This window comes from Leucoraja erinacea, chromosome 4 (genome assembly GCF_028641065.1).
Source record: "Leucoraja erinacea ecotype New England chromosome 4, Leri_hhj_1, whole genome shotgun sequence".
Taxonomy (NCBI): Eukaryota; Metazoa; Chordata; class Chondrichthyes; order Rajiformes; family Rajidae; genus Leucoraja; species Leucoraja erinaceus.
In genome coordinates this window covers 48,317,372-48,330,051 of record NC_073380.1, presented here as the reverse complement: position 1 = coordinate 48,330,051, position 12,680 = coordinate 48,317,372, and the positions used below count along the sequence as shown (strand labels likewise).

Sequence of the window (12,680 nt, the reverse complement as noted above, 5' to 3'; positions counted from 1 at the left end):
ATAAAGACTGATACCATATGTACAAGAGCACAGTCTAAAACGTGTGCTGAAATCATACACAGGAAATAGTAGCGATAAATGTTCAGTTAATCACTGAGCATGACTGAACATTCTGTTTTACCCAAATCACGAACAAAATCTGTAATTTTCATTCAGCACGCTCATTACCCAGAGCAATTGATCTTAGAAAAGATAATATTTTATTGATTCCCAGAAGGGGATTTTAGTTCCTTAGTTTCATGTTTCACTGCTACTGTGAGGAACTCAGCAAATTACCCCCACAGTATAACGTAGTCCATGTAATTTTAACTTAAAGCTCTTTAAACAGCTCTTAACGAGCAACTTATATTAATTTCTAATTGAAATTGGTAACACAATTTACCAATTGAGCTGTTCCAATTGGAAAGTCAGGAAAGGTAATTGAACCACGTACCCATCAGAATAACAGGTCTCACTCCAGAATTGTTTAATAAATTGTCAGGGATGATAACAGTCTCCCCTGCAGGTATTGCCTGAGGCTGCAAGACTCCAGGTGACATTGTCTGAAGAACAGGCATGGGTGCCATAGCATCTATGAAGACAAACAATGAAGAAGCATAAGAGTCTCAGTATTCCTCAAAATTATTATGTTAAAAAGTCATTCCTAAACATGTTTTGTGGTCCTAAAATTAACAGAAAAAGACACCAAATGCTGCAGAACGTCAGTGAGTCGGGCAACGTCTCTCGAGAACATGGATAGGTGACATATCACAGAAACGTAGAAAATAGGTGGAGGAGTAGGCCATTCGCCCCTTCGAGTCAGCACTGCCATTCAATATGATCATGGCTGATCATCCAATCAGTACTCCTGCTTTCTCCCCATATCGCTTGATTCTGTTAGCCCCAAGAACTTTATCTAACTCTCTCTTGAAAACATCCAGTTAATTGGCCTCCACTGCCTTCTGTGGCAGAGAATTCCACAGATTCACAACTCTCTGGGTGAAAAAGTTTTTCTTCATCTCAGTCCTAAATGGCCTACCCCTGTGACATCCATCACCTGCAGTTCCTTGTTTCTACTAAAATGAACAACATTGATTTATCACACCTTTAAACTCCTCTTGTGAGAAAGCTGTAAAATTTGGAGGACGATCGAAAAGGACATTTTCAGGAAAATATGGGCAGTTAGGAGCAGTATTGATGCGAGTCTGAGGAATGTAGGATTTTAAAACTACCACTAGTGAAAAGTTTGTTAGATTAAGTCTTAGTTTTCAAAAGGGAATTACAGTCAGAACAGTGCCCAGCATTTACATTTGATTTTAATGTGGTAATATGCTTCAAGGTACACCACAAGACGGTTTTGAAATAAAATTTGATACCACAATGTCTCGAGGGCAAATGAACCAAAGCATAGCCAAAGAGCAAATCTTAAGGACTAAGGAAGGAGAGGAAGTTAAAGGATCAGAAGAATTTAAGGAGAGCACTAGGGTCTAAGCAACTGAAGACATTGTTGCCAGTGATGGAGTAATAAAATTCGAGATACAGAGGAGGCCAAAATTGTAGGAGCATAGATATCATGGAGAGTTGCTGGACAAGAGATGATTAAATGAAAAATTGGCAAAGGTTTGGCGGGATTTGGAAATAAGGAAAATAATTTAAAATTGAGATGTTGTTCACCTGGGAGCCATTGAGCATAGATGTGGTGGTGAGTAAACAGCTCTTTATGCAAATGACAATCTGGGAAATACTGTTTTGGTTTCAAATCTACACAGGGTGGAAGAGAGAACATTATCCAGGAGGATATTTGAAACAGTCTAGTTCATAAGTAGCACAGCTAAGGGGTTCAACGGTAGCTTGGCAGAGACAAGGATAGTGTCAACAAAGATGGAGTAAGTGGTCTTGGGAATGAAGGCCCACGAAGAAGGCATAACCTCATCCAAGGATCAGTTGTGCAAACATTAAGCTCAGTCCAGATGATGTTCTTGGATAGAAATTATAGTCTAGGAGCTGATATTATGGTGCGAATCGAATGCATTAGCTCCCTTCTTACTTAAATTTAATTTCAGTTTCAGATAGTTTGTTGTAACATGTACCAAGCGAGGTACAGTGAAAAGCTTTTGTTGCATGCTAGCCAGCCAGCGGGAAGACAATACATGATTACAATCGAGCCATTCTCAGCATACAGATACATGATAAGGGAATAACATGTATTGGTAGAACTTGGTGTGGCCATGTGTTACTTGACACTGTGTTCTCAGATAATATCACTGGTCAGAATCTAAATGAGAAGTAAAAATTCCTCAAATAACTCATTGAAACTGGGGTAGTAATACGGCAAGCATCTCCAGAAGAGGTGGTGGATGGGGTGTCCAGAGACTTACCAGGTCGCATCACTGGTCTCACAGCTGGAACAGGGACTACTGTAGGCGCAGCAATGGGGGAACCAGGTGACCAGCCACGATGACGCTTCTTAGGTGGTCCAGAGCTTGTCATGATGCCTGCAAGTACAGAAGGAGTGATTTTCATTTCCTCATGAAAATTGGTAAATATCAAGGCATTTATTATTGCATTAAGTAATTCTATTATTGCATTCATTAGTTTTACAATGTATTAATAAATATTGTTGCATGTATTAATGCAAAGATTATTTTTAATGTGTAACCATTTTTCAAGCTATTGCTATAAAGAGTTGTATAACAAGGACATAAAGTAACTGATGAGGTAGAATGACTTTTTAGATGATGTGAGAACATAAATAGCAGGTAATATGAATCTTCAAGCCCGTTGTTCAAGTTCAAGAGAGTTTATTGTCAGAATTTAGTGGTCAATTTCAATTGATAGTCATGTGTACAATTAAATTAGGCCATGTGATTCCCGTACCTGCCTTCTCTCCATACACCCTGATCCGCCACAAGGGCCACATCTAACTCCCTCTTAAATATAGCCATTGAAACTGGCCTCAACTACCCTCTGTACAACAGAAAAAAGTATGGTAGGCCCTTTATGAATATAGAACAGATCAACCCCTTAAGAATTTTGTGTCATATATCTTCTACCATTCTATAGTCTTTCTTCAAATATAGGAATCAGTCACACACATGAATAAATAAACAGATAAAGTGCAAATCAGCAGATAATGGTCTATTAATGTTCAGAGTTTTGTTTGAGTTGAGTTTAATAGCCTGTTACGGTATTCAATATCATAGCTGATATGACTTTCAATTCCAACTCCATTTTCCTGTAATCTAAGAATCTACATCCCAGCCTTAAATAAACTTAAATCAGGCATCCACATTTCTCTGGGACACACAATCCAATGATTTGTTTAAGAAAGAACTGCAGATGCTGGAACAATTGAAGGTAGACCAAAAAATGTTGGAGAAACAGCAGGTGGGGCAGCATCTTTGGAGAGAAGGGATAGGTGACGTTTTGGGTCGAGACCCTAGTTCAGACCAATGATTTGTAATCCCCTGAGGGGAGAAAGTACTCTGGGATTCATTATCACTTCAGAATTTAGTGGTCAATTTCAATTGGTATTAATTTATTATTGTCATGTGTATCAAGATACAGTGAAAAGCTTCATGTGCCATCCATTCTGTAATCTGAGGGTATGTGCTTTCAATGTGCTTTTAGAGCAGAGATAGATAGATTCTTGATTAGAACATGTGTCAGGGTTATGAGGAAAAGGCAGGTGAATGGAGGTAGGAGGGAAAGATGAATCAGCCATGACTGAATGACGGAGTAGACTTGATGGGCCAAATGGCCTAATTCTGCTCCTATCACTTATGAAGATTCTTCTATCCATCGGCAGAGGGGAGAAGAGAAAATGGCTGGTGAGGAAATGGACCTGATTATATTGGCTGCTAACCTGAGGCAGTGTGAAGTTGTGGAAGAAACATTAATATCCTTCCTTATTTAATTTTGATTGGAATTGAACAAGGTAACGAAAGGGTGTTTTGGATGTGACAATTGGAAGCTCTCGCTTGACCAGGTGCAAAAGATGTTAGTGGGAATCGGCAAATTAAGAGTAGAGATATTATCTCTTGTCTGGGAATGTGTTGAAGGGTGGATGAAAATGTAAACATGAAATAGTGCAGATAACAAAGCTTGTTTTAACTTTCTATGAGGAGTTGCAGTGGATCACCTGCGCCCCCTACCGCTAGTAGCGTAGATACGTTGCAGTATATGGGAGGCTTATGATTGGCTCGGAGAGGGGATGGTGGCATGGGCCGCCTGAAAGTTGAAATAGAATAATGTCAAGATGCCCTTTTGACTTGAATTAACTATCTGTTGTTGAATAAGATTAACATAAGCGAAAAGTATGTTATGACTAATGAAATAATTGGTACCCATGTACCAGATAGTATATTTTCGTATGGTTGTATCTAACAAAAAACAAAAGTTGTTTACAGCACAGTATAACTGTTGTCTAATTCTGCTGTGAAGTCAGAGGACTGGTGAGCAGTTAACGGCAGCCATCTCTCCATGAGATCATACTATAAAATCTCGAAGCAAATCTGCGAAGTTTCCGCTTTTCTTTACCATTAATTTCCCTCTAAATAAATTTCTTCCACAGAAGTGTAGATTAAATCAATATGGGGGAGTTCCATTTGATACCAAAGTCCATTTAAGTTCAAGTTCAAGTGAGTTTATTGTCATGTGTCCCTGATAGGACAATGAAATTCTTGCTTTGCCGGAGCACACAGAACATAGTAGGCATTTACTACAAAACAGATCAATGTGTCCATATACTATAATATAAATATATACACACATGAATAAATAAAATGATAAAGTAATACAAGATACTTAGCAATTCTGTGGTTACATTTCTCCAAGATTATCCTCTAAACATTTTTTTCCTAATGTCTTTCTATGAGGCAGTTCGAAAAAATGAAAATTACCACTTATTCCATTCCAATTCTTTTGATCCACCTCTCCACTTCTGTAGCATTGTGAATAAGCTTTGGTTCAGCTCCGTGTCCTTTTCATAGAGTCTGGTGAGTGTAAGCACTGGCTCCCTCTAGAAGCAGGAGGCTTCTTATGGCCATATTGGCATTAATTCAGCGCAGTCTGGGTTGCAAGCCTTCGGCTGAGACATCTACTCTCTCAGATGATTGGGGAATCACAGCAAATTTCTCCTTGCACCCTGGCCACTCATTTATGCCTGAACAAAGATAACTAAAAATGGAGAGGTCGACTGCGGGAGGCGAGGGGACGGTGCATCTGTGGGTCCTGTAGCAGCCGGGGGGAGGGGCCACTGGAGGCCCCCGCAGAAGTCAGGCAGATGCTTCGTCAGATCAGACCCGGCTGTAGTGGCACGGAGCTGCAGAGCAGCAGTGGAGGATACCGATACCATGCCAGGCCAACGTCTGTTACACTGACCCAATGTTGCCAACAGGACAATCGGCCTTTCTGGCCAAGATAAGACTATAATTTTAAGAAACTTGAAACGCACAAGTTGCCGCCAGAATGTGGCGACCGTGAACTGCCTTGATTAAAGTCCACTATTCTGACAGCACGATCATTGCACTTTTGTACTTATCTACGATTATGCCTATCGATAATATGGTTTTACAAAACAAAGAATTTTCACTGTACCAGGGTACATGGGACAATAAAGTATCAAAGGTATTTTATTGGTCACATTCACATACACCTAGGTGTAGTGAAGTGAAATGCTTCTTGCCATTTTGCAGCACATAAAGAAGGAATACAGACATAACATTAAGAAGAGTTTTAAACATAAAGAACATCCCCCACAATGGTTCCCATTATGAGGAAGCACAAAGTCCATCCCCAAGGGGAGGGGGATGGGGGGAGGAGGGGGGGGGGGAGGTGGGGGGCCGGGGGGGGGGAGGTGGGGGGGGGGGGGGGGGGGGAGCTTCAATTGAGACCAGCATGTTGGAAGGGAGGGTGGCACGTATGGCTTGGGATCTGGGATCTAGGGAAAGCAATCTAGCTTTGAACTGGCGGTTGTAAGGATAATCACCGTGCAAACAAGATGAAAAGCACCTGTAAATGTTGTAACTTTATTTGCAGTGCACCCTTTACAATCAGCACATTTACACCACTCCAATCCAATCCAATCCCCCAGAGTTTCCTAATATTTTGTCAACTTCCATGAAACCTGTACAGCAAGAGCTAAAATCATATCAGAGGCACATTTTTAATTAAGTATTCTGATTTACGTTGATAAGTAAACCTCTCGCATCACTCCTGCAAAATGGCAGCAAGATTAAAACATTCCACATGTAAACCCTTCAACTAAACCCTTCCAGTGTGTTCTGGTCTCATCTCCAGTAATGAGGTGAACTCAACTCATTCGTTCATGTAGGATACAAAGTTAGTGCTCCAAACCTGAATACATAGGACATTTTCAGTATATATTTTAACCAAAATGTTCTTAATAAGGAACAGTCAAAATTTGTACATGATAAAATGGTGAAATCATTAAAGAGTGCCTGTTCTGTAAGTCCTTGCACATTAGTATTGTGAGTACATCAATTGAATTAGCATACATAACAAAATCATAACACTGCTGCAGTAGTGGTACTGGCTAACAGCACCAGAGACCCAAATGCAATCCTAACTACAGGTGCTATCTGTATGCAGTTTGTACGCTCTCCCTGTGACCTGCGTGGGTTTTCTCCGGGAGCTCCGGTTTCCTCCCACAGTCCAAAGACATACAGGTTTGTAGGTTAATTGGCTTGTTAAAATTGTAAATTGTCCCTGGTGTGTGTAGGATATTGCTAGTGTAAGGTAATCATACAGAATCGTGTTAGTGTGAGGGGATCACTGGTCGGCGTGGACTTGGTGGACCAAAGGGCCTGTTTCCGCCCTGTATTTCTAAACTAAACTGAACTATCGGTTTCCACCATGATAATGTAATAGACCGTAAACCATAGGATATAATGATTAATGTTTCATTCAAATTGTATCAGTAATGAAAGAACACAATTAAATAAGTGTATCAGAAAAGAACATGATTGCAACAGGTATGATCAGAAATAGTTATAATGCGGGTACAACAATTGGTGGTTATATTGTGCAGTTACTGGAAATTATAAAAGAATCTTACTATTTTCTCCTGATGCCAAGCCAGGACTTGATGATGTTGAGAGAGGTTGAGGTCGAGCAGCATTGAAAACATTGGATTTTCCACTATTGCCGTTACTATTAGGATTACCATTAACTCGCATAGACCCAGGTGGCTGGTTATTTGCACAGGGAGCTGCAGAAGACAAACGTGTTATAAAATAAGTATTTACAATAATGATCTTAGAACAGTCCAGGTGAATGACAATTGGAGTTTCCTGACCGAGATAAATGCACGTCTAAATCTGGATAAGGCCCCTAACTCTGCTTTGATGTTACGTGTGGTTGCCGGAGGTCGGTCGAGGACATGCCACCGAGAACAAAGAGGGACCCAGCGTGGGGAAGCTGCGGACAACTAAGAGGGGACCATTGTGGATTACATTGAACACTTGTAGCTTTGTCGACACATTATACATGGCAACTGCATACTTTGCGTATGGTATGTAAAACAAAGAATTTCACTGTGACATGCCACAAGGTATCAAGTAATCAAACCATATTTGTTCCTTTCAGGGGACCTGTTTGCTGCTTATTCCCACGTACTGATTTATGTGGGAATTACACCCAAGGGAGAAACTAATGTGAAGATTTTGAGAGATGAGGAATACAAAATGTTATCATATTATCATATCAAACAGCATAGGTTTCCTTTGGATGCCCCAGTTTTTTCCCATATACTCCCCACTGTGATCCACCCCACAAAGGAAAAAGTGCTTGCCTGGGGAGAGGAGGTCACCACTGAGGCCATAACCAATGTGGCACAGGGTCCATTGAAGTTTAAAAACCCACAGATTTTATAATGCAGAAAACAGTTAAGACAAAGGGTTGGGACGGTGCTGCATCAGTAGAGTTGCTGCCTTACAGAACCAGAGAGCCGGGTTAGATCTTGGCCACAGGGACTGTCTGTATGCAGTTTGGACGTTCTCCCCATGACCATGTGGGTTTTCTGCGGGTGCTCCGGTTTCCTCCCACACTCCAAAGACGCACAGGTTTATAGGTTAATTGGCTTCGGTAAAAATTGTAAATTGTCCCTATGATGTAGGATAGTGCTGATGTATGGGTGATTGTTGGTCAGCGCGGACTCCGTGGGCTAAAGGGTCTCGTTTCGCACTGTATCTCTAAATTATACTAAACAAAATGTTAACAATGGTAAGATGCTGGAAAAGCATGAGTTGGGAGATAGATTATGCGGTCAAACTGAATACAAATAATATATCAAATAATAATCTTATTGGAATAAAATGTCTGCTCTGATAGGCAATGACCATAATAGTATGTGATCGAATTGATTCCATACGTAGAAAGCTGCAGGATTTGCTTTGAAATAAGAAAAGTTAAAAAGTCACCTGAAGTTGGAGGCTTCACAAGTTGTTGTGCAGCTATTGTAACAGGTTTTGCTACATTTCCACTCCTGGACAGGTCCTGACATCCAGAAAAGCCGGCAGAAGATGCTGCTGAACCATAGCTGAATGTTGATTCTATAATGCATGAAATATTACAAATTAACCTGCCATTCTGCTCTTTAGTCACAGCAGCATGAAAGTTGAGTAATTGTAACTTTCAAACCTTCCACTTGATAGCACATATTTTGACTAACAGTTTACATCACATTCACAACAGAATATTTTCCCACTATACATTGTGTTTTACACTTGTTGGGTTTTATACTCGTTGAGTTTTATACTTGTATATAGTTATGAGTTAGCAAGGTATTTAAATGCTTTCTAGTTTACATGGATAGGAGGGATATGGACCAAGCGCGGGCAGGGGGGCTAGTGTAGCTGGGACATGTTGGCAAGTTGGGCCGAAGGACCTGTTTCCACACTGTATCACTCTATGACTCTATGACTAGTGAATTATTGTAGAACAAAAGTAGGATAATACAGTGTAATTAAACAAGATTAACATTTATTGACATGTGCAGTCTTATGAAGGATGTACAGTATAAACGCTATTGAAAAATAAATATCTCAGGTGATCCATTGAGAAGTACAAAAACATTCTATTTGGCCGATTATTTGTAATAAAATGAAGCACAAAATCAGCAGTTTTTCAAAATGCTCGACGATTTTCCCACATTCAGCTATTTTCAATCACACAGTTCCAGAATGTATTATTTTAATTGAATGCTGAAAGTCTGTAATGATATAAATGATAGCATTTATAACTGAATTCTGAGAAAGAAAGCAATGATGTAACAAAGTCACTAGTGTGTGCCGATTTTGCTTATCTTGGGCAAGGCTGCAGTGGAACTGGGACAATGTAATTAGCTTGTGAGATAAGAGTCATGGAAAAGGGGGAAACAAAGAGAATACAAGTTAGGAACAAAGCCAGGCTTTTGAATCTCCTCGTTTCAACAACCTTACCCCACTGTTCTACCTTCAATGTGTAGGAAGGAACTGCATGTGGTGGTTTACACCGAAGATAGACAAAAAGTAACTCAGCGGGTCAGACAGCATATCTGGAGAAAATAAATAGATGCTTCCCGACCCGAAATGTCACCTATTCCGTTTCTCCAGAGATGCTGTCTGATCTGCTGAGTTATTTCAGCTTTTCGTGTCTATCTTTTGTTCCATCTTCAAATTAGCTCAAAGTTATTCTATATCTCCATCTACCTGACTGTCATTCTATCTTTCATGTACTCATCTAATAAAAAAATCTAACTGTCACAAACCCCTGAACATTTTTCAAATTGATTAAAACATACCCACAGAGTGACTATTTAATTACTTTAAGCAATTCAGTTACATCATTGCCTTAACCTTGAAAACTCAAGGGAATAAAAACCTATCTTATGGATGTTGCCTTTATAAATTAGCTATTAGAAAGCCACATGTACCTCTTTTGAGTCTGCACTACAGTCTTTCCATGGCTAATATGTCTATCCTGAAGGGTCATGGCTGCATCTGAATATATTTTACCAGAGTGAGTGTCATCAATTCATCAATTCTACACTTTTAAATTTCAATCTCCTTTGAGATAAAGTCATTGCTTATTGCTTATAATTACTTTTCAGTTTTGATAATGGCCAAGGGCACTTCTTGATATGTGCGATGCAAGGACGTTGTTTGAGACTAAACAGAGACTGCTCAGTTAAGCAGCAGATAAGCATTTATGATTCATACTACCTCGAACGGAGGAAAAGGGAAGCACTTAAATGTTTATGAAAGTTTCCATTCTAACTCATGCAAAATCTCTCAATTGCAGTCATTCTTGTTGCACAATCATACATATACGCCAACTTGTTGGGGCGACACAGTGGTACAGGGGTAGAGCTGCTGCCTCACAGCACCAGAGACCCAGGTTCGGTCCTGACCATGGGTGCTGTCAGTGTGGAGTTTACACGTTCCTCCTGTGACTTCATGGGTTTTCTCCCACATTCCAAAGACGTGCAGGTTTGTAGGTTAATTGGCTTCTGTAAATTGTCCCTCAGGGAGAACGCACAAATTCTGTACAGACAGGGCCCGTAGTCAGGATCAAACTCAGGTCTCTGTCGCTGTAAAACCAGCATCTCTACTACTGCGCCACTGTGAAAATTCTCCAAACTGTTTTTGTTGGCAAAAATAGGATTGAGCAAAAGAGAGAGCAAAACCCCCAACAAGAAAATCAATGATTAGGCTTCATGAATTTGAAAACATATTGCACACATGTAAAAATACTGACTGCTCTTTAATAATTTTCTTGGTTGAGTGTCCATCATAAATGAATACTGACCAATATCTCAAGGTAAGCAAAATCAGTTAAGTACCATGAAGTATTGTCTTATGCAGGAAAGAACTGCAGATGTTTGGTCTGAAGAAGGGTCTCGACCCAAAAAGGTCACCCATTTCTTCTCTCCGGAGATGCTGCCTGCCCCGCTGAGTTACTCCAGCATTGATGACAGGAGCAGAATTAGGTCATTCGGCCCATCAAGTCTACTCCGCCATTCAATCATGGCTGATCTATCCTCTCATTCATGGCTGATCTATCATGCAATATAGATTGTATTCTATACAACACACTGCACCTTTGAACGCATGTGGAAGTGGTGGAGGCAGGTTCGATTTTATCATTTAAAAATAAATTGGATAGGTATATGGACGGGAAAGGAATGGAGGGTTATGGTCTGAGTGCAGGTAGATGGGACTAGGGGAGAATAAGTGGTTGGCACAGACTAGGAGGGCAGAGATGGCCTGTTTCCCTGCTGTAATTGTTATATGGTTATATGGTGTAGGCGGCAAAGTGAAAAGCTTACCGGTCTGACAGCTGGCAATGGTGGTACTGCAAACACTAGATGAGACGGTGTCAATATTCGGAGAAGATGTGGTGGATCCAACAACTGTGGTAACTATCTTGGTTGAAGTTACTGCAGACGAGTAACTGCTGGGCAATTGACGAGTCCGGCATTCTAATAATATTCAAACACAGTGAACGTTATTATTAGTTGTGTTCACAAGTTATAGAAGTAGAATTAGGCCATTTGGCCCATCGAGTCTATTCTGCCATTCAATCATGGCTGATCTCTGCCTCCAAATCCCATTTTCCTGCCTTCTCCACATAACCATTGACACCCATTCTAATTAAGCATTTGTCTCTCTGTGCCTTAAAAATATCCACTGACTTCGCCTCCACAACCCTCTGCAGCAATGTGTTCCATGCAACTATCCTCTGACTAAAAAAATTCCTCCTCAGCTCCTTTCTAAAAGAACGCCCTCTAATTCTGAGGCTATGACCTCTGGTCCTAGACTCTCCCATCCTTTCCACATCCACTCTATCTATGCCTTTCATTATTCTGTAAGTTTCAATGAGGACCCCGCTCAAACCTTCCAAACTCCAGCGAGTAGAAGCCCAGTGCTGTCAAACGCTCATCATATGCCAACCCATTCATTCCTGGAATCATTCTTTTAAAGAATGTTTGTGTGTTTGGCCCGTTGCCACTTCATTGGCATGAATATAATATAATTATATCACAGTACAGCACAGTAACAAGTCCTCTGCTCCACAATATCCATGCCCAATGTGATGACGAGTTGAACCAATCTCCTTTGCCTGCACATGGTCCATATCCCTCCAGTCCCTGCATATCAATGTGCCCATCTAAAAAGCCTCTTAAATGCCACTATCAAATCTGCCTCCACCACAACCCCTGGCAGCGCGTTCCAGGCACCCACTACTCTCTGTGGAAAAAAAAACTTACCCCGCACATCTCCTTTATACTTTGCCCCTCCAACCTTAAAGCTATGCCCTCTCGTCTTTGACATTCCCACCTGGAGAAATAGGTTCTGACCAATTACCCCATTTATACCTTTCATGATTTCTATCGGGTCTCCTCTCAGCATCTTACTTTCCAGAGAAAGCAATCTAACTCCTTACAGCTAATACCCTCTGATCAAGATAGCATTCTTCTAAAGCTCAACTGCATCTCCTCTAAAGCCTCCACATCCTTCCTGTAATGACGGCCAGAACTGCATACAATACTGAACGTGGTCTGACCAAAGTCCTATAAAGCTGCATCATGACTTCCTGACTCTTATACTCAATGCTCCACCTGATTAATGCATGTATACCATACACTTTCTTTACTATACGCGTTGCCACTTTCAGGAATTTATGGGCTCGAACCCTAA

At 40.7% G+C, this 12,680-nt stretch overlaps 1 protein-coding gene across 6 annotated transcripts in view; it reads right to left on the bottom strand.

Moving 5' to 3' along the window:
- greb1l (GREB1 like retinoic acid receptor coactivator) overlaps positions 1-12,680 on the bottom strand; it is a 233,688-nt gene that overhangs the window by 71,016 nt on the left and 149,992 nt on the right. For all 6 annotated transcript variants that reach the window (XM_055634189.1, XM_055634186.1, XM_055634184.1 and 3 more), the window contains 5 exons: positions 11,309-11,461; positions 8,421-8,552; positions 7,058-7,210; positions 2,358-2,474; positions 434-571 (listed from right to left, as the gene is read on the bottom strand). In XM_055634189.1, coding sequence (XP_055490164.1) covers positions 434-571; positions 2,358-2,474; positions 7,058-7,210; positions 8,421-8,552; positions 11,309-11,461 — 693 coding nt within the window. The remainder of the gene's footprint in view (positions 1-433; positions 572-2,357; positions 2,475-7,057; positions 7,211-8,420; positions 8,553-11,308; positions 11,462-12,680) is intronic.